The sequence below is a fragment of the Protopterus annectens genome, chromosome 8.part0 (assembly GCF_019279795.1).
Source record: "Protopterus annectens isolate FY-2018-M chromosome 8.part0, PAN1.0, whole genome shotgun sequence".
NCBI lineage: Eukaryota > Metazoa > Chordata > Ceratodontiformes > Protopteridae > Protopterus > Protopterus annectens.
Genome location: NC_056741.1, coordinates 577,107,800 through 577,134,831, shown reverse-complemented (window position 1 = coordinate 577,134,831; position 27,032 = coordinate 577,107,800). Strand labels below are relative to the sequence as shown.

Below are 27,032 nucleotides of genomic sequence, written 5' to 3'. Positions count from 1 at the left end.
TTTGGAGGCCAGAAGGCCTAGTATTAGAAAATCTTATGCTGGAAAATGGAAGAGATTTTGTGCTTGGAGCCAGGCACAAGGAACTGATACAGCTGTGCCAAATATTCCTTAGATTTTGCAATACTTAACTGAGATGCTGGACAAAAGTCTATCTTTTTCATCTATTAAAATTCATGCCTCTGCCATTTCGGCTCATTACAATACAGAGCCACCAATCTTTTCTCATCCCTTACTAAAACAATACCTCAGAGGAGCCAAAACCTTAAGGCCTCCAAGAAGATCACCAATGCCTGCATGGGACCTCAACTATGTCTTGGAAAAACTCACCCTGCCACCTTTTGAACCAGCTGTTATGGCTGATATAAAGTTTTCATCTTGGAAAACAGCTCTGCTCCTAGCAGTAACTTCTGCAAGATGAGTTTCGGGCACTCATGGCTGTGGAACCTTTTATCATTTTTTATCCAGACAGGGTTTCTCTGAGGACAAACCCAACATTTATACCTAAGGTGGTGTCCAGTGTGGCTCTTAACCAAACTATTCCTCTGCCAACTTTTTATCCAAATCCACAGAACAAGGGGGAGAGAATTCTGCATTCTTTGGACATACACAGACAGCTTAGATTCTACTTGGACAGAACCAAAGTTTTCCAAAAGACAGAGCAATTACTAGTGGCATATGCTGCAGGATCACAAGGAAAGGCTATCTCAAAACAGACTATTTCAAAGTGGATAGGCCACTAAGCCAGTGCCTAAGGGCATTAGGCCACATTCAACCAGAGCTGCAGCCACTTCAGCAGCCTTTCTCAGGGGAGTACCAACCAAGGACATTGTAGAGGCTGCTACTTGGAGTTCAGTTCACACCTTTACCAAGCACTATCATCTGCCACTCTACTCTAAATCCAGGGCAGGCTTTGCCACTGCAGTCCTGCAAGGCCTCATAGCCGCTCCTAATGCTGTTTAGCTCCAGCCTCCCATCCATAGCTTTGGGACTCTACCCAAATGTAATGACTGCAACAGTGAAACACGAAGAACATAGTACAGTTGTGTACACTTACCATAAATGTAGATGTTCGAGTGTATTCACTGTTGCAGTCCAGGTTACCCACCCGCCATCCCCATTTCTTTTGATGGAACCTATATTTCCTTCTCTGATTTATACAACCTATGTGGTGTATTTGCTTGTAGATGAAGGTAAAGTTTACATTGGTGTATGTATTTGTATTTATATAAATTTTGGCTACCCTTTCAGGGGGCACCTGACATCTGGGGCAAGAAAAACTAAAGAAAATGGCGTCGGCCGCATCTTTTATACCCCCGACGACCTAACGTCAGGGAAGGGGCGACAGCAGCCGATGCAGGACCCAGGACTTTGGAATTGCCAGCAGAATTACCCAAATGTAATGACTGCAACAGTGAATACACTCGAAAGTGTACACAACTGTACTATTTCCATGATGATTAGTTTGTGGTTCGATTTAACCAAGGAGGAATTGACTATTGGTGTAGAGCAGTGGTTGCCCATGTTAGTAATAACCAGGTCAAGGGTGTTGCTTCCTCTAGTGGGGGTAAGAATGAGCTGGTCCAGGGCATTGAAATTGATGAAGTCCAGGAAGTGTTGGGGCAGTGTATTGGTGCATGAGTAGTTTTCCCAGTTGATGGAGGGGGTAGTCTCATCCCTTAAGTCACCAAATCTCATGTTTTAGCCTTATTTCTCAGGACAGTTATATATGCTGCAAAAGTTTCACCAGGCTCTTGATCCCTTTTATAAAATAAGTGCCTCTCCATTCTAACATTTGTCTGGGGTTTACACGTTTCTCTAAATTTACGTTTTAAGCACTCTGGGTCCTCCCTTGACTCAGCCGGTGCAACAATATGACGATTTCCCCCTCTCCTGTATAGATATAGCAGGTGCATATACAAATGAATGTTCCCTTTCTGTGGCTTCTGACCCAGCTAAATTAAGTAGAATAAATGCCTTCGTATGGTCATCTTTATCAGAAAATGCAGCCTGTATGAAAATGTCATACTTTTGCTCAGGTGCTCTCCAGTTCTCGGCAATATTACTGTCAAACACAAGTGCACTAGGTTTTCGCAATCCATCTGCCTACCCACAAAGTATGCACAAACAGACTGAAAATATGGCCCTTGTAATTATGTACAAACAGTTATGTGAGCTTGTAACAACATTCAAATGCACAATAAACTCTTCGAAATAGTGTACTTGGTGAAATATGCTCTGTAATGGCTGTGCTCTGCGAAATATGCCTAGTAATGTCTGTACTTTGCAAAATAGTTTTACTGTGACTATTCATAAACATATGAACACTTTATACACTTTTGATAACTTGAATATCTTTGCTTAATATGAATTACATATGCTTTTCAAAAATGCTGTTGTTTCTCCTTATTTTATTTGTTTTATGCAATTCGGACTTTATTTCAAACATTTTCTGTAGTAATTTGAATATTTTATCAATATCATACACATTTGTTTATGCGAATGCCATTTAGAACATTCTGTATGCCCCTTTTCATAGTATACAAAAAGAGAATAGTGCTGAGCAAGTTTTAATACCTGAAATTCATTTCTGACTTGTTTTGAGAAATTTTGCACATTTAGTAATGATCCACTCCTGTATATTCCACCAACTTCTAGCAAGCACTTTAAGTCATTTTACCCAGGCCCCCATTGACTTCATGCCCCTTGGATATACTGGTTCTGATTCCTTGTCCTTTAGACATGGCTCTTCGTATACCATGTCGTTTTAGAGATGCCACTTCTGGCAGCATGTTGCTCTTTCGTCGCTAACACATATAAAAAGAAAACTGGAGTTTGTATTTAGGTGCTTTAATACATAGAAACACGTCAGGATGGATAGCAGCATAATAAAATATGAACAAACTAGTTAACAGATTGACCGTACATACATACTACATACATGGTTACATCCCAGCTGATTACTACAAAATGGCAGTTAGGCTTGCCCATGCTCAGCATTCATACACTTGTGCAAGCCCTTGAATAGCTTCTTAACGGTACATACACGCATTTTGATCTACACTGATAAAAGTACTTGACACACAGTCTCTTTGAGATTTGATTTTCACGCAGACACACACCTGGGAAAGGCTGGCACAGCTTATCTGCTTTGCCACCTCCACCCAGACTATAAGGTCGATACACTGCCACCAGAGCACCCACAAAGCCAGGTGGTCTAAGGCTCTTAACTAGGTTACCCAATTACTCTTAGTAAAATTAATGTTTATGTAAATGGTAATGTTCAACCAAGCAGCAAAACTTTCAGGATTGTGCAGCCACAGTGCCACTAAATAAATTAAAGCACTTCCAAAGGTTAAACATTTTCTGAAAGACCAACCACAGTGAAAGGTTTAGATATATTTAATAATAAATATAAAAAAAACATGAAAATACTGAATATTACAATAAACAGAGTTTCAATCACTGGAAATATAAAAAAAAAAAACACAGATGGAAAGACCCAGACAGATACAGAAAAAAACATTTACCTAATCTCCTTGTATTTTCCTAACTGACTGAAGAATTACTGTTCCCTACGTACTTGCTAGAGCAAGGCAAAGATGAAAGTGGATGAGTGTCTTTGTTGTCAGGTCCAAGGCAGAATGCTGTGTGCTTTTGTCAGATCTCTCAATAGTATCTAAATACAATTTCAGTGCTGGCTACAGAATTGCATCACATCTGGTCACCTGACTCTGTGGTTCCCATACTACCTCCTCACTAGCAACTGAGCCAGGATTTGACACAGATGTGTCACAGTACACACATAGAACTTTGCTAAGGCTTAATACAGCATCTAGAAACTATAAAACAATGCCAGCACTTCTAACCTTCCTGCAGAAAGGCTTTTCCACAGACATTGCATCGCTGGCTGCATTCAGACCTGTGAGATAAAATTTTTATGGCCTAAACCAAGTCATTTAATTTCAGGCTGTATTTCTTAAGGTTAGCTGGGCTGAGCTTAACCCATTTCCTTCTAGTATCCTCTGTTAAAATATATACATTTAATCAGTTACAACAGTACAGTCTGATGTACAAATATATTTCTTTTCTGCCCAGCAGGACCCACTTTTTGTACATTTTTAACTCAAGCTACTTTACAAATACATTTTTAACAGAAGTGTCTGTACAAATCAGTTTGATATTCAAGTGGCATATATATATATATATATATATATATATATATATATATATATATATATATATATATTTTTTTTTTTTTTTACAAAGCTCCAGCTAGCTAGGGTAGCATATATTACACATGAACTGCTCTGCTCCTAGCACAGCTGGCATGACCTCACGTCATCACAACTAAGAGTAATGTTCATGTTACCAAATATTATGTGTGCGTGCATACATAACTGGTTCCAAAACTGTTGTGGTTTGAAATTTAGAGGTCTTTTCTGTATCTTTGAAGAAAGGAGTGGTGTATAATTCATTTCTTTATAAATGACTTATTTTAGTGTTTAGTCTGATCAGGTTTACACACACATACCATCAGGGTTGGCCTTTGGGCCAGCTGGACCTATTTGTCCCAAAACTGATCCACTGTCTCGGGGGAGGGGGAACCACACTAGGCTCTGACAGTGTTTATTATGCATCATGTGTTAAGAGATTTGAGAGATACTACAGGAAAGTGAGAGGCATTTTCATATTGGTGGTCTTGCTTTCGTAGTAGTTCTAAGTCTTGATAGTGGAATATTAGTAGCTGTAGCTTCATGCCCCTAATGTAACACAGTGTTAGCAGTTCATTCTCTCATACTAGTCAGTTGCTGTTGCTGAGTGCTAGACAGGATTTCAACCCAGAACTGTTTAGCGTAATCATTTGTTGTTTGTACTGTTCTACTTCCTGTCTGAGAAGATAAGAAGAGCAGGTCAAATTTGACGACTGATGCAGAGATGTTATGTTTTCTTTTGCTTCTCCTGCTGACATCAGGTGCCTGATTAGTTACTAGTTAATACAGTTACTACAGCTTCAAGACATAGCTATGGAATTGTCAGTCTCAGTATAAAAACAAGCAAAAAACACAAGTAAGCATAAAAAAATGCAGATATTGTGATGTGATTAAACTTTTGATCACTAAGACTTGTTACAGGATGTTTCTGTTTCAACAGAGTAGTAGAGAAATGTTGCTGCGGTCAAAGATAGCAGCAAAATGTGTGTGTGTGTGTGTATGTGTGTGTGTGTGTGTGTGTGTGTGTGTGTGTGTGTGTGTGTGTGTGTGTGCTGGATTATTGGAGGTAAACGTGGATAGAAAAGTCATTCACATGTCTGAAAGCAAAACAGCAACTGAAACAGTTTGACTCCGAAATGTACTGTAGGGGTGTCACAGTTTCAGTCTCACATGCAAAATAGGGAGCAAGCTAAAACTTAAAGTTAGAAAATGGTTGAACTAAATTGGAGGGGAGGTTTTAGGGTTATTGTATTATAGAAAACTGAACAAACTATTGTTTTTGAATTTTCTCCTTTTATCCATGTGGGTTTCCTTGAAGACATTCTGATTTCCTCTCACCTGGCAAAACATGATGCTTAGTTACCACTCTATTATAACTGCATATAATCCTTAGTGCTGCCCATGTGACTTGGAATATGGTTGGAAAAGACCTGCATGTATTAGTCCACTTACCTGTTTAACAAATTGAATGCATAAAAAATAAACTTTCAGAAAAAGTTATAAGTGGAGTAGTGTGTAAGCAATGCTGTTTATATGGTGAGGCTTAAGATTATTACTATTATTACTGTTGCGTAATCAGAGGAAGTTCAACAGTTTTATGTGGTTTCCTGGAAACACATCAACTGTGTAACAGTGTATGAGAAGTAACTGGGTAAGAAATTTCAACCATTCAAAGCAAACTTAGGAGATGATTTGAAGCTCACTGAGGAGAAAAGGGATAATGTGAGATTAGAGTATGTAACACAGGATCTGATATTGTTAATCCTCGTTCATTCCTTACGTACGGGTATCTGTTCGACCTCGGAACTGAGCTGGCCATCTTCCAAGCTCGTGGCAGCTACAAACTCTCTAGCTAAAACTCTTACCCAGAATTCCTCTCTCCATGTTACCTCAGATTTCGTTTGCCGCGTCGCCATTCGGTCATGTCAAGCTACTTCTCTTGAGCTAAGTACAATATTTGTTGTCATTCTAGTCTAAAACAACGTTTTCTCTCAGAAAAGTTTCTAAATTGTTTTCTCTTACCTTATCGCATTTAGTGACTATCTCTTCTTAAAAATTTTCAGTCTTTTTACCGCGAGGTATTTCTTTCTATACCATCGTTGGTAGACTCCTTTTCTTTACTTTCAGGTATTTCTTGTACCATTGCTGGTATTCTCTCTGATTTCATTCTTTTCTATCATGGATAAAAAAGGTAGTCCAGGATTTAAGAGATGTTCAGATTGTGGACATAAATTACCTACTTCAAATGCACATTCTGTGTGTGTCTATTTATTGTTTGGGTGTGCCTCATTTATCAGTTGATCCGCCCTGTGGAATTTGTAAGAACTTCTCTAACAGGACGTTGATCAAGAGGAAAAATAAATTGTTACTGAAGGGGCTACTCAAATCTCCTTTTTCAGAGGCTATTTCTGGGTCGGTGGCTTCAACCCCTCCAAGATCCCATAAGAAAAAGACTGATCTCTCAAAGGCCAAATCTCTTCCTTCGTCCCTGGCTGGGGACTCCCATCAACCGAGACCCAAGAAAGCTAAGCGTTCTACTTTGGATCTGACTCTTTCGGCTCAAACACTTTCGGTGCCTACACCCTCAGCACCAAGGCCATCTGTGACTTCGGCACCGACTAGCGCGCCCCTTACCGTATCGGTACAGAGGGGCTCCTTAGTTCAGACCTCTCTACCGGCACCGACTATTCTGTTGGTGCAGACTGTAACAATATCGGCTCTGATACTTTACCTGGAACCGACAACTCGGTTACTGACACCGATTTTTTTGGTCTCAGCCTCGGCACCGACAACCACTTTGGCACCGACCTTACTGTCAGTGCAGACCATGACTTTGGCACCGATGATTTCCTCGGTGCAGGCACCTGTAGTACAGTCTCTTATGGCACCGTTGTTTTCAGTGCAGACTGGTGATGTGGGCACCGAGCTTGTCCCATCTGTGGATAGACCTGACTCCTCCTCAGCCGTGTCCATGAAATTCACTAGAAGCCTCTCTGAACATGACGTGTTGCATCTTGTGGCTCAAGTGCTTTTGGTCAGAGGTATCCCATCCCCCAGGTCCTATCCTTCCTTTGGAGGTGATCACCCTTTGCCAAAGACCCCTACTTATTCTCCTCCTTCATTGCTTTTGAAGCACCTTGATATAGCACAGTCTTCCCCCTCTACCGTTCCCTTTATGGACCTCACTAAGGAACCGCACTTGCCTTCGTGGCAGGAGAGTTTTGCTACGACCCAGGATGTTAGCTGTAGTGTACGTAATTTGGCATTTCACAGCTGTCCAGAGACTTCGAGTCAGCAGGCTGAGCCACTTAGTGGAGGGGTGACCCCTGTCCAGGACACTCACCCCTCTTTAGGTGGACCGACCTTCTAACTAATGGAAAAGACTTTGGCGTCTGCTGGTGATACTGTGCTGTCAATCTCCCCGCCCTCCTCTGGACCGCTATGTACACAAGACTCTCCTAGCGGACACCGGGTACAAAGGCCTCAGGATGTACCCCCACCGGAAACCCCTTTTGCATTGCCTTCCCCAGCTTCTCCCTCTGAGGAGGTTCATGACAAAATCTCGTGCCATAGGAAGCACATGGACTCCACAAAGGAGTCACTTACTGAAGACACAGATTTTGATGATGGGGAAGGATCCCCTCGCTCACCCTCTGAGGCATCCTTTGGTGATATCCTCGAAATCCATAAACAGAGAGGTGACTGGCAGCCCTCTAACCCGACCTCTGAAGAGTCTGTGTTCCTGCAGGCTTTTCACGCCTAGCCTCCTACCTCCTGCGTTACTCCACCTGCCGATGAACTGGTCCGGCTTGTCATGCAGCATGTGTGGAAGGCTCGTGACACCATTGAGGCCATTTCCCCAGAGGCCAGATAAAATTTTAACCCCTCCTGTTACTGACCCCCATTGGTCCAAAGGTCTTCCTGTAGATGCTCTGGTGGTGGTGGCTGCAACCAAGAAAGACCTGGTGGAAGAAGAAAGCCAGACAGTCCATCCGCCCAACAAAGAGTCACGGGCTCTGGACAGAATAGGGAAGCGTACTTTTGCATCAGTGACCTTTGCAATCAGGTCTCTGAATTGTATGGCACACTTCACCAGGCTTCAAAGGGATTTAGTATCTGAGCTATCTGAAACTTTGGCTGGTGCCGTGTCTGATGATGTCCGTGACAAAGTGGCCTCTCAGCTGGCTACCATTGAATCGATATCAAACTCCTCCATGCGCCTGATATCTCACGCATCAGAAGGAACAGCTAGAGCGGAGCGTTCAGGCGTTGTTTTGAGACGGCACGCCTAGATGCACTTATGTAATTTCGCAGAACCCTTCAAGGCTTCCTTTCTCAACGCTCCCATTGAAGCCTCTTCATTGTTTGTACCCAAAGTTAAAAGCACACTGGCCAGATATGAACAGGATGGTAAGACCCTTTCTGCCGTAGGTGTCCTTTGTTCTTTTCCTCAACATGCTTTCTCCAGAAACCAGAAGAGTGGGAAGATATGGTACAAAATGTCTCAGGGTCCTTTCCGTGACACACAGGCCAAGTTCTCCTCTAGAGGCAGAGGGGGAAACTCACAGGGAAGACACCCCTTTCGGGGCAGAGGGGGTCCGCATAACCAGGGTTCCAGGGACTCTTTTCCTGGTCAATCCTATCAGCGCTCCTCAAGAGAGGCCGAACTCCTTTCCTCCTGGAGGTGGTTGGGGGTCATTTCTCCTTGTACTCTTATGCCTGGCTAACCATCACCACCGACTCTTAGGTACAAAGGATAATAACCAGAGGTTACCATATCCCCTTCGATTGTTGTCCTGCCCCCTCCCCCATCAAACTTACCCGACGTTCCACCCAGTCAAAGGGAAGAAGCAGCACTAGAGATAGCAAAGCTGCTAAGAAAAAAAGTCATCCAAATAGTCCCTCCAGACCAGATAGGATCCGGATTCTACTCAAGACTATTTTTGGTGCCAAAGAAAACCGGGGACTGGAGACCAATTTTGGATCTCAGTGTATTGAACATGTTTGTTAGAGTACAAAAATTCTGGATGGTCACAATACAGTCTATCCTTCTGCTTTTGGAAAAAGATGATTGGATGTGCTTGATAGGTCTTCAAGATGCATACTACCACATAAAAGTGGACAGGCCACCAAGAAGATTTCTGCACTTCCGTGCGGGAGCCAGTCACTACCAGTTCAGGGTACTGCCCTTTGGACTCTCTACAGCCCCCAGAGTGTTCACAAAGTACATGGCAGTCATCACAGCTCACTTGCGACTACAAGGATTCCAGGTGTTTCCCATACCTGGATGACTGGCTCATCTCCACCCCCAACAGACATGTATTGGAAGAAGCCCTGGCATACTCTCTCCTCATTTCAAAAAGGCTAGGCCTAACCATAAACTGGCAAAAATCCAATCTCACATCATCTCAGCTCACAGAATTCATAGGGGTCATATTGGACACACAGAATTGCAGAGCATCCATTCCAGAGCACAGAATTCTAAGGATAAAGCAACAACTGATCACAATCTTTTTAAAAGAGAAATCCACAGCTCACTCTGTCCTACAGCTGTTGGGTTCCATGGCGGCCTCCATCACCATTGTCCCCCTGGCCAGGTTTCACATGAGGCTTCTACAATGGCTACTGCTCACCCAATGGTATCCTTTTCAGCATCATCTTTCAGCCAAGATTCGAGTAACCCACAGGTGCAAACAGGATTTAAATTGGTGGATGACCAACAACCCGTCACAATGGTCTCGCCCTTTCTCCCCCCCAGCAGCCCAAGGCTACAGTGACCACGGACGCCTCCCTGATGGAGTGGGGGGGGGCTATGTCAGGGTCAGACAGTCTAAGGCACTTGGTCCGAATTGGAGGCCCAAATGCATATAAATGTTCTGGAGGTGAGGACGGTGCTTCTGACGTTGCAAGCATTCCATCCCCTGCTGCCGTCTGGGACTATTGCGATTCAATCAGATAACATGGCTGTGGTCTGGTACATCAACAAGCAGGGCGGAACCAAATCTTACCCCCTTTGTCAAGAGGCCATGAGGATATGGCAATGGGCGATGGCTACCAACTGTTTTCTTCTAGCAACGCACATTCCTGGGAGTTCCAATGTGATAGCAGACAGACTCAGCAGGTGCATTCTACAACTTCATGAGTGGTCCCCCGAATCCCTTGATAGCGGCGGAGATCTTCCACCGCTGGGGCCGTCCTTGCTGCGACCTCTTTGCATCCCCGACCAACTACAAATGCAGCAACTACTTTGCCCTGATTCCCCTTCTGGGACAGTCACCCAGGGACGCTCTAGTCTACAATTGGCCCTTGGGCCTTCTTTATGCTTTTCCACCTCTTCCCCTCATTCCCCATTTTCTGAAGAAAGCCCGTCGGTTGAAGAGCAAGGTTATCCTCCTAGCACCTTATTGGCCTTGTCAGATTTGGTTCCCCTTCCTTTGGCCTCACCTGCTAGATCAACCATGGATTCTCCAGCCCCGGGGTTGATCTCCCATCTGCAGAATCTAATTCATCCCAACTTGGACAGCCTGAAGCTCGGAGCTTGGCTCCTCCAGTTCCCTTGATTGCCAGGCAGAGTGATCTTTCTTTACCAGTATGGGACAGTCTTATTACATCTCATAAGTCTTTCACTAGAATTACTTGTCAACGCAAGTAGAAAAGATTTACCTGTTGGCTGAAAGAAAAGCAAGTAGATCCCTTTTCAGCACCAATGTCGGTAGTATTAGAGTATCTAGCCGATCTGTTCCAATTGGGTTTATCGGCCTCTACCATTAGAGTTCATTTGGCTGCAATATCCAGTTTCCATGAGGGTGTCCAAGACTCCTCTCTTATGTCACACAAATTATGCAAGACCTTCATAAAAGGTGTGAATCATCTGAAGCCCCCTTTTAGAGAACCTATTCAACCATGGAACCTGTCATTAGTAAAGCTCTGACAATGCCACCTTTCGAACCAGCTTCTTCATGCGATCTCAAATATTTGTCATGGAAAACCTTGTTTTTGGTCGCCATTACTTCTGCCAGGCGTATCTCTGAGCTTCAAGCCTTATACATCAAGAGTTCATACTTGATTTTTCATAGAGATAGAGTGTCTTTGAGAATGAATCCTTCCTTTCTGACAAAAGTGATCTCTGAAATGTCCATTAATCAAACCACTGAATTGCCAGTTTTCTTCCCCAATCATTCAAACAAAGGAGAGTATTGCCTACATACCCTAGATATTCACAGGCAAATTCACTTCTACTTGAACAGGACTAAGACCTCTCGTAAATCAGACCAGTTATTTATGGCCTATTCTGGACCTAGATTAGGATGTGCTGTTGCTAAGGTCATATTGGCTAGATGGTTGAAAGACCTTGTGACCTTCATTTATACACAACTTAATATTCCATTGCCAACAACTATAAAGGCTCTTTTGACAAGGTCGGTGGCAACTTCTGCTGCCTTCCATGCCAGAGCTTCTTTACATGACATCTGTGCAGCTGCAACTTGGGCTACGCCTCATACCTTCATCAGTCATTGCAAATTAGATTTGGCCTCCAGGGGAAGAGCATATTTTGGTTCTTTGGTGCTCAGGAATGTCCTTCCATGAGAGCCTTCCAGGAATAGAGGTAACTAGGGACTCTGTCCCGTACATAAGGAATGAACGAGGATTAACAATATCAGATAAAGAAGTTATGGCTTACCATAACGTTCCATCTGTATTGTTGATCCTCGTTCAGTCATTACGACCCTCCCTCCTTCCCCCTCCTGTGGCTTCTAGTGGATCTCACCATCCAGTTCTCTTAGGTCATTTGACCAGAGGTAGCCTCTACCTTCTTTTGACTTGCAAACTCAATCTGAGGTAACAGGGAGAGGGGAATTTTGGGTAAGAGTTTTAGCTCGAGAGTTTGTAGCTGACGCGAGCTTGGAAGATGGCCGGCTTGGTTCCGAGGTCGGAACCGATACCCGTACGTAAGGAATGAATGAGCATCAACAATACAGATGGAATGTTATGGTAAGTCATAACTTCTTTTTATACATTTTTCATGAAATTTTTGGCCCCCCACTCTTCCCTCCGCCAGTAAGCACAGCCCCACTGACTTATCCATCCATTACTTAATGTCATCCTAGGACGTTGCGCATGAGAGGCAAGAACTATGAACTGTGATGTAAGAAGATTGTACAGGTAGGGGGTTTCAAAATGAGAGTGCTTCTTAGTGGCATGGCCTGTGTGGTGCTGTCTGCAACACCTCCTAAAGACACTGATATATGTCGAATACTTAACTTACAAATATATATATATATATATTTTAATTTTATTTATTTATTTAAAGATTGGTAACCAAAAGAGGGCACTAATCCACTCAGACCATTTTCAGGCTTAGCACGGCAGAAACGCAATCAAAGAAGCAATAAATATTAATCGGTATAATTATATTAGCAGTAATATAAGAGCATGCATGCAGAGAGGAGTAAATCGGTATAATATGTAACATAAGTGGACATTATCATCAGTAGATGTGATACAAGAATTAAGTCAGTAAAATTGGTATGAAGAGCAGCTATACACTGTCATAACATCATGTAGTGTAATGTTTCAGTGGGGTGTGAAGGGAAAGTAAGGCATGAGTTAAATGAGGGGAAAGAAATGAAAGAAGAAATACACAAAAGAGAAAATATAAAAAAAAGAATGGGGGGAGGCAAAGAGGAACAGTGCAGCTATCTCTTACCAAGGTTCAGGAGACTCAGATAGTACTACAGAGTATGATGACATGTTTATTGGCAAGCCAGGGCTCACCATCTGATGTTATTACTATCAAGAAACAGGGCCTTAGTGGTCCATCAATGTTTAACTTGATGAGGTGTTGGAGCTGGGAGTAATCCAGTAGTCCAGTAATTTTCTTCTGTTTTAACATGCCTTATGTCAAATTATCAGCAGATAATTGTATAGTTTAATTTGTTAATATTCAGTACCAGTATGTATTCCTGATACTTAATCTGAGGTCTTAAGTCCAGGAAGCCCGTGTGTGTGTGTGTGTGTGTGTGTGTGTGTGTGTGTGTGTGTGTGGTGGTAGATGTATAGAATTATCCAGCTTGGGCCCCTCAACTGTCATGGCTGGCCCTGCGTACCATAATTAATTATTTAACTGTTCTGATAAATCCAGTGATGTATATGTATGTTTTCCTTCTATTCCTTCTGTTAACTATCCCATGTGATCTCAGTGTGCTAATCTTGGAAATCACTTGCCATGTTAGACCAAAATTTGTAATTACTTGAGACATCTGTGCACTGTTTTGAGCAGTATCTGCCTTCTCCAGTGTTGCACTACTGTGGAGTTGGATATGTTAGCTTGGGAGTGCAGGGGGGAAAGTTGCCCTTCAAAAAGAAAGAAAAAAAAAAAAATATATATATATATACACATACATATACATATATATATATATATATATATATATATATATATATATATATATATATATATATAATTTGTTCCAAGTCGTCCCATTAGTTTGCATAAAGCAAGCAGCTTTTGAGGATTTGTGAGAAAGTGCTCTTCCGTAGTAGAAGTGCTTAAGTTGCTTTAGAATTATGTGGATTTGCATGCATTCCTTGCATGAATATGATGGGAACAGATGTTGTGTTAGTAAATCTTTGAACTTGCTCATTAACAGCATTGATCTCTTGGCAGTGGTACTCATTTTTCTAGACGTTTCATTTTCAGACCACCTTCTGACTAAGATAATTCGTATTACTTAAGATAGCATTGCCGTAGACGTTAGGAAGTTTCCTCCCTTGTAGTTGGTATTTTATCTGTTGGACACTGTTTGCAGTGGTCTGACTGACTTATGCAGTTGTTGTTTTGAGAAAGGAAACGGCTGCAAATCTGTAACTCAAAACTGTAGTTTACAAATGCTTTTTTTGCAAAATAAAATAAATTGCATGTTTTGGGTCAGTGAATCCCTGCTTTTTGCAGATAGATTTCTAAATACAGTTTCAAAGTAATGCTGCTGTTAGAGTTGTGAAGGTTTTGTTTGATTGTCTGATTATCACAGAGCTCAGCTTTCTTGTATAAGCCATTTTACCTGCTGGTTGTCCACTGTTTTATTGATTTATTAGTTATTTTTTTCTTCTGGGATAGAGCTCAGATCTCCCCATTGTACTTGCCTTACCTGATGATTTGTTTAGTGAAATACCCAATGTGTTATTTTGTTAAAGGCATATATATTCTGTCAAAACAAAATTAGTAAAGGTAATACGGGCAACATTGATTGAATACAGAAGTTGCATTTGTTGATTTGTTAGTGATCCCACTTTTTCCCTTTGATCTGTGAAATGCTGAATTGTATAGCAGAGGCTTTTCCTTTCATTGCACAGGCATTATGCCTGATTGTGTAAGTAAATATGTTACCATTCAGTTTCACAGTAGATCCCTTAGAATATACTCTGCATATGTTGAATTTACATGTATTCTAATTTCTGTGCTTGTACATTTATATGTACATTTTGTATGCTTGTGTGGGTGTCTGTGAGCGTGTCTGTGTTTGTGTATATTTTTTACAATTCTGTGTAATTTGTATGTCAGATTTAAATGTATGTGTTAGTTCTTATGTATTTGTAGATACTGTATAATGTCATGCCTGCTGTATGTATGTGTCAGTTTGTTTTTTAATTTCTTTATCCTCCACTGGATTTTGTGCCATGCAAAAAGCAGCATACAGGGTTTGTTTCCCATTTTTACCAGGATGTAACAGGCAAATCTCAACTGTGTTTTTCAAGTTTTTGAGGTTGTAAGATTTGGCACCCAGACTTTCAGAGACAGCTAATATGATTAGCTTGTTGGTAGATCGATCCCTCTGTGAACTAACCAGGTGGTTTAGTGAGGACATTCAACAGCTGGAAATTACATTTGCAAAACTGAACAACTGGACGCCCACACAGTATATTTTATGCATTACAATGGCTTAAAAATGAAAAAGAGCAGTGAAGTTGTGATGCCTCTGTCTTCAGCATGTGAAGGCCTCACCGTGTCCCAGCCTAGCAGGCAGAATCTCAACCACTGTTGCTGCCCTTAGAGGTATCTTCCTTTATCACTGAGTGGACCCTGTGCTGTATCAACCATTCTTGAATGATCCATCTACAGTGGAGACAAGTAATCATGTGGTGTTGAATTGGAGTACTTTGCACTTGCATATTGGAACTCCCATCTCAGTTGCATATTCTTTTGCCTCCTCCTTAGTGTAACCAAAGAACTGTGACATGTGACCCTGTAAATGTTCTATACTGTAGGATTTGAAGGACCCTGTACAATTTCCAGGCATTCTTTTTCAGCAGGTACTTGTGATCTCTGTTCTGGCTAGAAACAGTGGCCAAGGTACACCACAACAGCATTATGTTTAACACACGAGTAAGGTAAGATGGAGGGTGGGTAGAATGAAGCTCTTTGAGTTTTAACAATCTAAACGTAAAACCCTTCCCTTCATCTGTTGTGTGGCATCCTGTGTTTCAGAGATCTTGCTGATATTCTATTACATTATGCAAAGGTTGCAGTTAGTGCAGCAGCTACTGTTTTAAGATGTTGAGTACAGAAGTACTATTTTCATTGTAAGGGTGTCATAGGGGAAGATCCCATTTCCCTCATTTGTATGAAGCTTGTAGTTGATTATACTACTTCAGGAGGAAAGTGAAGTCCATTCCTTATATGGTGCGAGAATCTTTGCCCCGTGTGAATACAGGGTTCATATTCTACTTCAGCTCCACTTTTTTTATATATAAATGAAATTCAAAGTCCTGTTATTCTCATTTGTCGTATATCAAAGTGCACATTTGTGTTTTCTTATGCTTTTCTAATGTAAGCTCTGTAGTTATGTTTTAAGATGGTGCTTTAAATTTCTGAAAGTGAACAGTTGAATGTTGTATTGTAAGTTATCAGTTGCCATGGACGTTTTTTGATTAGCTTAATTTAGATTAGTATTTTTACTGGCATTCTTTGTCTCTTCAGGATCACTCCACAAGTGTGCTGGCTGTGGCCTCCACCATGGCACATGAACTGGGACACAATCTTGGAATGAGCCATGATACAAATGACAGGAACTGTACTTGTAGAAACCCTGTTGCCAAGGGGGGTTGTATTATGGAACCCTCTACTGGGTGAGTCTCTTTTTCCATGTTAGAAATATCAGAATGTGTATTTTGTTCATTTCATGTTGGACAAACAGGATATTAATGACACTGATACTACACTGATAAGAAGTGTTATCCAGACTAAAGCTCTAGTAAATAAGAATTATGTAAACAGTTGTAGTAAAAATTAAGCTCATCCCTTTGCTTTTCTTTAGAGATATTGCAACAAAAATCTTTTAGTCAGCAGTCTGTCATAATCTCTCTCAGTACTCATTTGCTAATTATCACAGTCGCCTTTTTTCTTTTTAGCCATAAGCTGTCATACAGTCAGGATTGACACATGACTTCATTTCCCAGTTTCTGATGAAAGAAAACTGCAGTGTTCTTCCTACACTGCATTAATGGTTGTTGTTTTTCACAGTGCATTAATGGTTATGTTTTTGTCTCGCAGATCATTTTTGATGTCTCATTACTCTAATTGTGGAGTGTGCTTGCTCTTCTTGTATCAGATTTCTTTCCATGTCCAGAAAAAAATAATTATTGATGTTCTTTGTGTTTCACTGTTGCAGTCATCACACTTGGGTTATCTGCCTACAGGTAGCCCTCAGTTGGCCCGAATACCAGAGACTTAGTATTTCTGCATCGGTTGTTATCACTTCAGTACTGACATCACGTCATCAGGGGTGCAGCCGACGCCATTACATCAGTCTTTCTTGCAGAGGAGCCCGAAGCAGAAGCAGTTCGCATGAGTGCTGGTCGGCCGCTACCTGAGTTTTTGTTTCTGAATTGAATCATCTTGAAGTCTTCTAAAGCTAAGTACCCTGTTGGGATCCTTTTTTCTTACCGATGTCAGAAAAAGTTAACAATTGTCCCGCCTGTGGAAAGCAAATACCACACCGAGATTTCCATTCTTACTGCGTCACCTGTTTAGGCCCAGACCACGACGTACCTCGCTGTCGGTTTTATGCCTTGTTCAACACCCAGACTATTCATCATCGGGCCCTTATTGTCGCTAAATACTTTCACACTCCATCTCTGTATTCTGAAAAGGCTTTGGTAAGCCATCCGTCTACCGATCTTTCGAAAAAACATAAGGATAAAGACAGAGACAGACCGCAAAGGTCCAAAACTGCTGATGATGCTTCCGTTAAGCAAGTCAACAGTTCACCGGTACTCAGTGAGGTGCTTTCACAGCCCCTGATGCCCACTTCTGTGGATTCACTGGCTGCTACCGAGACCTGTTCCGGAGTCCGATATGCCACAAGACTCTTCTTTGACAACGGAACATGCAGACGTCTCTACCTTGGATGGGTCCGGACTCGCTGTGCAGGCATCGGCGTCCGAGGAAGTTCTTCACATTACCGATATTCAGCACAAACCGACGACTTCTCCCACTTCTTCACTTCTGTCTAAAACTACCGAGTTTCCTAGGCCAAGAGTACGAGCTACACCTAAAAAACCAATGACCCAACCTCAAGCACCTGCTTCCTTGCCCCAAAATCAAATGCTTAAAGTGGCAGAAGACCTGATTATGCTGATTAGGGGAAGCCAGCCTTCCCCTGCTAAGAGAAAGAGACCTGTCCCCAGCAGCTTTAACTGACCAAGAGTCTGACGACTCTGAGGTTTCTGATTATGAAGACATGCCTTTATCTGCTTGTGAGGATTCAGATGCAGAGGAATCCATTCCCTCTGCCTCCCCTCCAGAGGAATTTTCCTTTGGTGAAACCCTTCATACTTTGAGTGCATTTCCACTGGGAATGCCAGGATTATCCTCAGTCCAAAAAGAGACTCCGAGAATTTTTAGATTTACCTCAACATAGACCTTTAGCAATTCCTCCCATTCTGGATGTTGTGGATGATGACTTTATGGAATCCAGTCTAACTCTTGATACTTTACCCCCTGCTCCAAGGAAACCATATGGGTACTACAGACTCTCACAAATTTTTTTTCAAAAATCCTACTGCTGACCCAGAGGCAGTGTGGCTTTGATGCCCTAGAAGCTTCTTGCAGGCCAGCAGTCACTGGGTCTGTACTGAGAAGGTATGCTTGGCTTAAGAAACAGACCTTGCCAGACCATGTCAAATCAAAATTACTAGACGCTCCTTTGAACAAGGACAATCTGTTTGGTACCAAAGCAGAAGAGGTTCTAAAAAAGATGGAAGAAAAAGCTAAGTCTATGCAGACAGTGTAGCCTCCACGATTCAGTAGGCATTGCCCCTTGAAACATTGGGCCTTTCCAGCCCCCTCAAGGCCATCTCAAACTAGACCCAGGGGGAAACAGACCCCCCAGATTACAGTCTCAGGTTATGCAGAGATCTAAGCAATGGAGTGCCTCCACTTCTAAAACAGGGAGTGCTAAGCCACCCCCTTACAGAAAAAAATCACAATGATTTCTCAACTCCAATCTTCACCTCTTCCCAATTGCTTGTGCCCCTATGAGGAAAACATGCCCATCATGCAAAAAACTAGACCTCCATCACCAAAGACCCTATGGGTCCTCATAATTGTATCCCAGGGGTACACATTTTGCTTCCACTCACTGCCAACCCCAAAAGCTTTTCCAGACCTTCCTCCAAACCGGTGGCCAGAGGCACAAAACCAATTTCAGTCCCTGCTCTGCATAAGGGCAATTCAACCTGTTCCTGCCGAACAAATAGGTCAAGGGTTTTATTCCAGACTTTTTCTGATACCCAGAAAAGAGGGCACTTGGTGCCCAATCCTAGATCTTTCTATTCTAAACACCTTCCTGGTGGTACCAAAATTCGAAATGCTAACCTTTCATCATCTTCTTCCTGTGCTGTCCAAAGATGCCTGGTTAGCCACCCTAGACCTAAAAGAAGCCTATCTGCACATCCTTATCAGGGACTCATGCAGAAAATACCTATGCTTCAGGGCAGGATCTATGCATTATCAGTTCTCTGCACTTCCCTTTGGCTTATCCACTGCTCCCAGAGTCTTCACAAAATGCCTGCCCCCAGCCATTGCCTATTGCAGACAGAGAAAGATTCAAATTTACCCGTATTTGGACGATTGCTGATTCAGGCAGACAGTCAGGAAAAGCTGTTGCAGCACCTGACATTTGTAAAGAACCTTCTAACCTCCCTGGGGTACATTATCAACGAAAAGAAATCTAAACTAGTCCCCAGTCAAAAGATTGTATTTCTGGGAGCAAGCTTAGATACAGCATCCTAGATGGCATTCCTTACTCCAGAAAAATAAGCCTATCTGACAAGCTACTTCACTCAAATGGCCACCAGAACCCAGCTATCTGCAAGGAAAATCCTGCAGGCCCTAGGGTTTATGGTCTCCTGCATTGTACTGATTCTATATGCCAGACTGCATATGAGGAAACTTTAGTGGTACTTGAAAAGTCTTTGGTGCCAACATTCTCAGGATCTGGAAACCGTCATGCCTATCATACCTTGCCTAAGGATAGAATTTCTTTGGTGGGCAGCAGCATGCAACCACAGCAAGGGACTTCCCTTAACTCAACCCCACGCCGCCCATACCCTAACCACAGATGCATCAGACTAGGCACATCTGGATGACAAGTGCATTCAGGGCCACTGGAGCCCAAGTCAAATTCATCTGCATATCAGCCAAAAAGAGATGCTAGCTGTTCAGAACGCTCTGACAGCTTTCAAATCCCTACTCTCACCAGGACCCCTGGTAATAAAATCAGACAACACAACAGTTATGTGGTACATCAACAAGCAGGGAGAACCCACTCTTACCCACTTTGCAGGCTAGCCATGGCTCTGTGAAACACTGCCTTGGACATCCAGATTCATCTGCAAGCTCAATTCCTGCCAGTCAAACAAAACTCTCTGGCAGAACTTAATCAGATATCTATTACATCCACATGAGTGGCAATTAGACCCCAGCACCTTCAGCCTTCTAACCCTGAATTTGGGGACCCCAGAGGTGGACCTTTTTGTCTCCCGCTGCAATCACCATCTCAGCAAATTCTGCACTAGGACACCACAGCAGAGCCTGGAAAGTGGATGCCCTATCCTTCCAGTGGGTAAACCTCTCAATCTATGCATTTCTCCCTCTGTCTCTTCTCACAAGAATATTACTCAAGATAAGACAGGACAAGTCAAGGGCAATCCTGATTGCCCTGGACTGGCCATGCCAGCACTGGTACCCACTACTGCGCAGCCTGTCACTGGTGCCACCCTGGCACCTACCCCAGATCCCAACCCTCCTCACCCAGCAACTGCAAACCCTGAATCTTGCAGCCTGGCTTATTCCTTGAATTCTCCCCCAGTGACCAGCTTAAACAAGCAGGTGCTGGACATCATTCTTGAAGCCAGAAGACCCAGTACAAGGAAATCCTATGCTGATAAGTGGAAAAGGTATTGTTTCTGGATTCATTCTAAAGGAGGGGACACAGCACTGTCCTCCTTACCTCTAATCCTAGATTGCCTAGCAGATCTACTCCACAGAGGCTATCCTTCTCCTCCATTAAGATCCATGCCTCTGCCATTTCGGCTCATTACAACAGTGAGCCACCTCTCTTCTCTCACCCTTTCACCAGAGAGGGGTAAGCAACCTAAGGCCACCAAAGAGAGTACCTACCCCTGCTTGGGACCTTAACTTTGTACTGGAAAAGCTCACGCTACTCCTCTTTGAGCTTGCAGTGTCAGCAGAGTTAAAATTCCTCTCTTGGAAAACAGCCTTGCTTCTGGCCTTCACTTCATCTAGAAGAGTGTCTGAGCTACAAGCACTTATGGCTGTGGAACCCTTCAATGTTCTTCATGTTTCACTGTTGCAGTCATCACACTTGGGTTATCTGCCTGCAGGTAGCTCTCAGTCGGCACGAATACCAGAGTCTTGGGATTTCTGCGTTGGATGCTGTCGCCTTATCTATGACGTCAGGTAATCAGGGGTATAAAACATACAGCCGACGCCATTACATCACCTATTCTTGCCTTGCAGGAGCTCGAAACAGCATCAATTCGCAAGTGCTGGTCGGCAGCTAACTGAAATTTACGTTTTTCATGTTTCAAATCTGAAGTCATCTAAAGCTAAGCACCCCGTTGGGGATCCTTTTTTCTTGCTCTAACCGATGTCAGAAAAAGTTAACAATTGTCTTGCCTGTGGAAAGCAAATACCTCACAGAGATTTTCATTCTTACTGCTTCACCTGTTTAGGTCCAGACCACGACGTCCCTCGCTGTCTGTTTTGTGCCTTGTTCAACACCCAAAGTATTTGTTGTCGGGCTATTTTTGTCTCTAAATTCTTTCGTTGTCATTCTCCGTATTCCAAAATGGCATCGGTAAGCCATCCGACTACCGATCTTCTGAAAAAATGCAAAGATAAGGCAGAGAATGACTGCATAGATCCAAAACTGCCGACGACACTTCTGTTAAGCTAGTTGCCAGACCGCCGGTACTCAGTGAGGCGCTTTTGCAGCCCCTGTTACCCGCTTCTACAGATTCGCAAGCATCTACTGAGACCCATTCGGAATCCAGTATGCCGCGAGATGCTTCTTTGACTATGAAACCTGCGGATGTTTCTACCTTGGATGGGTCCGTAACCGCTATGCAGGCACTGGCTTCTGAGGGTGTATTCAGACCTTCTAATGTTCGTATCAAACTGAATACTTCGTTAATGACCAAATCTACTATATTTCTCAGGCCCAGAGTTCGTACTATGCCTAGGAAACCAATGACCAAAGCACATTCTCAAGCTCCCATGCCACAGAAACAAATGCTTAGAATGGCTGAAATCCCTATTACTTTGATTAGGGGAAGCCAGCCTTCCCCCTCTAAAAGACAAAGAATTGATTTTCCTTCTGATTCTTCAGACCATGACTCTGACCTCTGTGATTACCAAAATATACCCTTATCTACCTATGAGGACTCCGATGCAGAGGATTCAATCCCCCCCCCCCCCCCCAGACGACCTTTTTTCCAGTGAAATCTTGCATATCCTAAGAGAGCATTTCCGCTGACTGCCCACAGTCCAAAAAGAGACTTGGGGAATTTTTAGACTTGCCTCTGCATAGGCCTCTGGATATTGTAGATGATGTCTTCATGGAATCCAGCCTTACCCCTCATACTTTACCACCTGCTCCTCGAAAGCCTAACAGATACTACAGAGTACCTGACTCGCACAAATTTCTCTTTAAAACTCCTACTGTGGATCCAGAGACCATTTCCCAGGGAACTAAAGGTATTAAGGCTTCTACAGCCAAAAACCGTACCCCTTTGGACAGGGATTCTAGGGCTCTAGACAGATGGGGTAAGAAGGTATATACCTCTGCAACTCTTGCCATCAGGGCTTTAAATTGCCAGTTTCACATGTTGAAGTACCAGCAGCATATTATTGATATAATTAAACAAAAGATGTTGTTGATTCCTGATTGTGCAGAAAATAAGGACTTACAAGTCGTAATGCATTCTGCAAACCAAGTTGTTAAACATAATTTGCAGTGTGGTTTTGATGGCTTAGAAGCATCTTGCAGGGCTGCGGTCACGGGGTCTGTTCTGAGAAGGCATGCTTGGCTGAAGGAACAAATCTTGCAAGACCATGTCTAGGCAAAATTACTTGATGCTCCATTAAACCAAGAATGTTTGTTTGGCTCTAAAGCAGAAGAGGTTCTTAAAAAGATGGAGGAAAAAGCTAAATCCATGCAAACTGTTAAAGATTTCCAACAGGTACAGCCACCTAGTTTCAGTAGGCATTGGCCTTCAAAAAGCTGGTCCTTTCCAGTCCCTTCCAGACCTTCTCAGCCCAAACTCAGGGGCAACAGACCACAAAGACTACAGTCTCAGGGTATGCACAGATCTAAACAATGGAGTGCTCCTTCCTTAAAAAGTGGGAGTGGTAAGCCACCCCCCTATGGAAAAAGTTCACAATGACTTGTCCTTAATCCTTCTCAGCCATGCCCAAGTACGTGCACCCCTAGGAGGAAAACTCGCCCTGCATGCAAAAAACTGGGAGTATATTACCCAGTACCAATAGGACGTAAACATTGTATCCCAGAGATACAGATTCTATTTCCACTCTCTGCCAACCTTAAGCGGATTACCAGACCTTCCTGCAAACCAGTGGATAGAGGCCCAAAAGCAAGTACTTTCTCTTCTCAGTATCAGGGCTATTCAACCTGTGCCAACAGAGCAAAGGGGACAGGGTTTCTACTCCAGGCTGTTCCTGGTGCCCAGGAAAGAAAACTCTTGGCGCCATTTTCTGGATCTGTCAACCCTAAACATCTTCCTGGTGGTGCCAAAATTCAAAATGCTTACACTCCAGCTGCTCCTTCCTATGCTAGCCAAGGACTCCTGGCTAGTCACCATAGACTTAAAAGAAGCTTATCTGCACATCCCCATAAGGGAATCTTGCAGGAAATATCTACATTTCAGGGCAGGCTCTATGCACTATCAGTTCTATACACTTCCCTTTGGCTTATCTGCTGTGCCCAGGGTATTCACAAAGTTCCTGGCTCCAGTCATTGCTTACTGCTGGCAGAGAAATATTCAAATTTACCCATACTTGGACGATTGTCTGATTCAGGTGGACAGTCAGAAATTGCTACTTCGGCACCTCACGTTTGTAAAGAGACTCCTAACTTCTCTGGGGTATGCCATCAACGAAAAGAAATCACATTTGGTACTCAGCCAAAAGATTGTATTCCTGGGAACAAGCTTGAACACAACTTCCCAGGTGGCATTCCTCACTCCAGAAAAGCAGGTTTATTTGACATCTTATTTCAAACTACTGGCCACCCAAACCCAGCTATCTGCATGAAAAATATTGCAAGCCCTAGGGTTCATGGCCTCATGTATTCTACTGATTCCATATGCAAGACTGTATATGAAGAAACTTCAATGGTACTTAAAAAGTCTCTGGTGTCAACATTCCCAGGACCTGGAAACAGTGATTCCTATCATTCCTTGCCTAAGGACAGAGGTCCTTTGGTGGGCAGAGACTTGCAACCACAACAAGGTACTCCCTTTCTCACAACCCCCCCGCCATCCAAACTCTGACAACAGACTGTGCATGGGGGGTTCACATGGCAGATAAATGCATTCAAGGCAATTGGAGTCCAGAACAAATTTACCTGCATATCAATCAAAAAGAAATGTTAGCAGTACAGAATGCACTGACAGCCTTCAAATACCTTATCCTGCCAGGACAACTCCTGATAAAGACAGACAACACCACAGTTATGTGGTACATAAACAAGCAGGGGGGAACTCACCCTACCCACTCTGCAGGTTAGCCATGGCTCTGTGGAACACAGCCTTAAGCAACCAAGTGCACCTGCAAGCTCAATTCCTGCCAGGCAAACAATATTCACTGGCAGACAACTTAAGCAGAAATCTAATTGACCCGCACAAGTGGAAACTGGAACCAAACTCATTCAAACTTCTAATACGCAGGTGGGGGACACCAGAGCTGGACCTATTTGCTTCCCCCCAAAACCATCAACTAAACAAATTCTGCACCAAAATTCCACACAGCCAAGCTTGGAAAGTGGATACCCTATCCTTCACATGGGAAAACCTCTCAATATTTGCCTTTCCCCCTCTGCCCCTTCTTCCAAAAGTACTCCTCAAGATCAAACAGGACAGGCCAAGGACAATCCTTATTGCACCAGACTGGCCACGCCAACACTGGTACCCACTCCTACGCACTCTGACAGCAGTGCCACCCTGACACCTACATCAGCCCCCCTCCCTGCTATCCCAGCAGGAGAGACAGATTTTGCATCCTCAGCTGCAAACCCTAAACCTGGCAAGCCTGGCTTATTCCCTGAATACATCACCAGCAACCCTCAGCAAACAGGTGCTGGATGTTATCCTTGAGGCCTGGAGGCCCAGTACTAGGAAATCCTATTCAGAAAAGTGGAATATATACCGTTCTTGGAGCCAGTATCAAGGGAAGGATGCAGCCATGCTCTCCTTGCCTCAAATCCTAGATTACCTTGCAGAGCTGCTCCACAAAGGCCTATCCTTCTCATCAATTAAGATTCATGCCTCTGCCATCTCAGCTCATTACAATACTGAGCCACCCCTCTTCTCTCACCCTCTGATCAAACAGTTCCTGAGAGGAGCTAACAAGTTAAGACCCCCAAGGAGAGCTCCCACTGCCTGGGACCATAACTTTGTACAAGAGACGCTCATGCTTCCCCCTTTTGAGCCTTCTGCTACAGGAGAGTTAAAATTCCTCTCTTGGAAAGCAGCCTTACTGCTAGCCATCACTTCAGCAAGAAGAGTGTCTGAGTTTCAGGCCCTTATGGTTATGGGACCCTTCATTAACTTCCATGCGGACAGGGTTTCCCTCAGGACTAACCCATCTTTTATGCCCAAGGGTGGTACCCAGTGTGGCTTTAAACCAGTCCATCCATTTGCCAACCTTTTTTCCTAATCCTCAGAGTAAAGGGGAAAGGATCCTGCTCTCCTTGGACGTGCACAGACAGCTCAGGTTCTACCTTGACAGGACTAAACCTTTCAGAAAATCTGACCAGCTGCTAGTCAGCTTTGCTACAGGGCAGAGGGTAAGGCCATTTTGAAACAAACCATTTATAAATGGATAGCACAGTGCATCCATTTCTTCTACAAACACCATGGAAATCCTACCCCACAGGGGATCAGGCCTCATTCCACTAGGGCTACCCCAACCTCTACAGCTTTTCTCAGGGGAGTCCCTACCAGGGACATCCTGGAAGCTGCAACCTGGAGTTCTGAACACACCTTCACCAAGCATTACCACTTAACTATCTTTTCTAAATCCAGAGCTGGATTTGCCACAGCATTCTTACAAGGCCTGCTAGCCAGCCCTACTACTTCTTGACTTCCTCGGGAATCAACCCAAGTGTGATGACTGCAACAGTGAAATACGAAGAACGTAGTACAATTGTGTACATTTACTATGAATGCAGATGTTGGAGTGTATTTACTGTTGCAGTCCTGGTTACCCTCCCTCCAGCCCCCTGTCTTTCTGTACTTTCTACCTATCCTCTTTTTTTGGCCATATCTTATGGAAATTATATTTACTTTTTACTGGAGGTATTCCACACCATTTGATTGCTTCCTATTTTGGGGGCTCCTGACATCTGGGGCAAGAAAAACTGACGTAATGGCATCAGCTGCATGTTTTATACCCCTGACAGCCTGACTTCATGGATGAGGCTACAGCATCTGATGCAAAAATCCCAAGACTCTGTTATTCGGGCCGACTGTGTGCTACCTGCAGGAAGATAACTTAAGTGTGATGACTGCAACAGTGAATACACTCGAACATCTACATTTATGGTAAGTGTACACAACTGTTCTTTATTTTTCATGCTGACAGGGTCTCGCTCAGGACGAACCCTTCCTTTATGCCAACAGTGGTGTCCAGTGTGGCTCTCAACCAATCTATCCATTTGCCAGCCTTCTTCCCTAATCCTCAAAGTAAAGGGGAAAGGATCTTGCACTCCTTGGACGTGCACAGGTAGCTCAGATTCTACTTGGATAGGACTAAAGCCTTCAGGAAATCTGACCATTTACTAGTCAGTTTTACACCAGGGGCAAAGGGCAAGGCCATTTCAAAGCAAACAATTTTCAAATGGATAGCACACTGTATCCATTTCTGCTACAAACACCACGGGAAACCAACCCCACAGGGGATCAGAATGCATTCCACTAGGGCAACTTCTACTTCTACAGCATTCCTCAGGGGAATCCCTACCAGGGACATTCTGGAAGCTGCTACCTGGAGTTCTGTAC

General features: G+C 43.4%; 1 protein-coding gene across 7 annotated transcripts in view; it reads left to right on the top strand.

Annotated features, from left to right (window-relative positions):
- Positions 1-27,032, top strand: part of ADAM15 (ADAM metallopeptidase domain 15) — a 1,588,574-nt gene that overhangs the window by 934,638 nt on the left and 626,904 nt on the right. For all 7 annotated transcript variants that reach the window (XM_044080074.1, XM_044080071.1, XM_044080076.1 and 4 more), the window contains exon 11: positions 16,189-16,337. In XM_044080074.1, the coding sequence (XP_043936009.1) occupies positions 16,189-16,337 (149 nt within the window). The remainder of the gene's footprint in view (positions 1-16,188; positions 16,338-27,032) is intronic.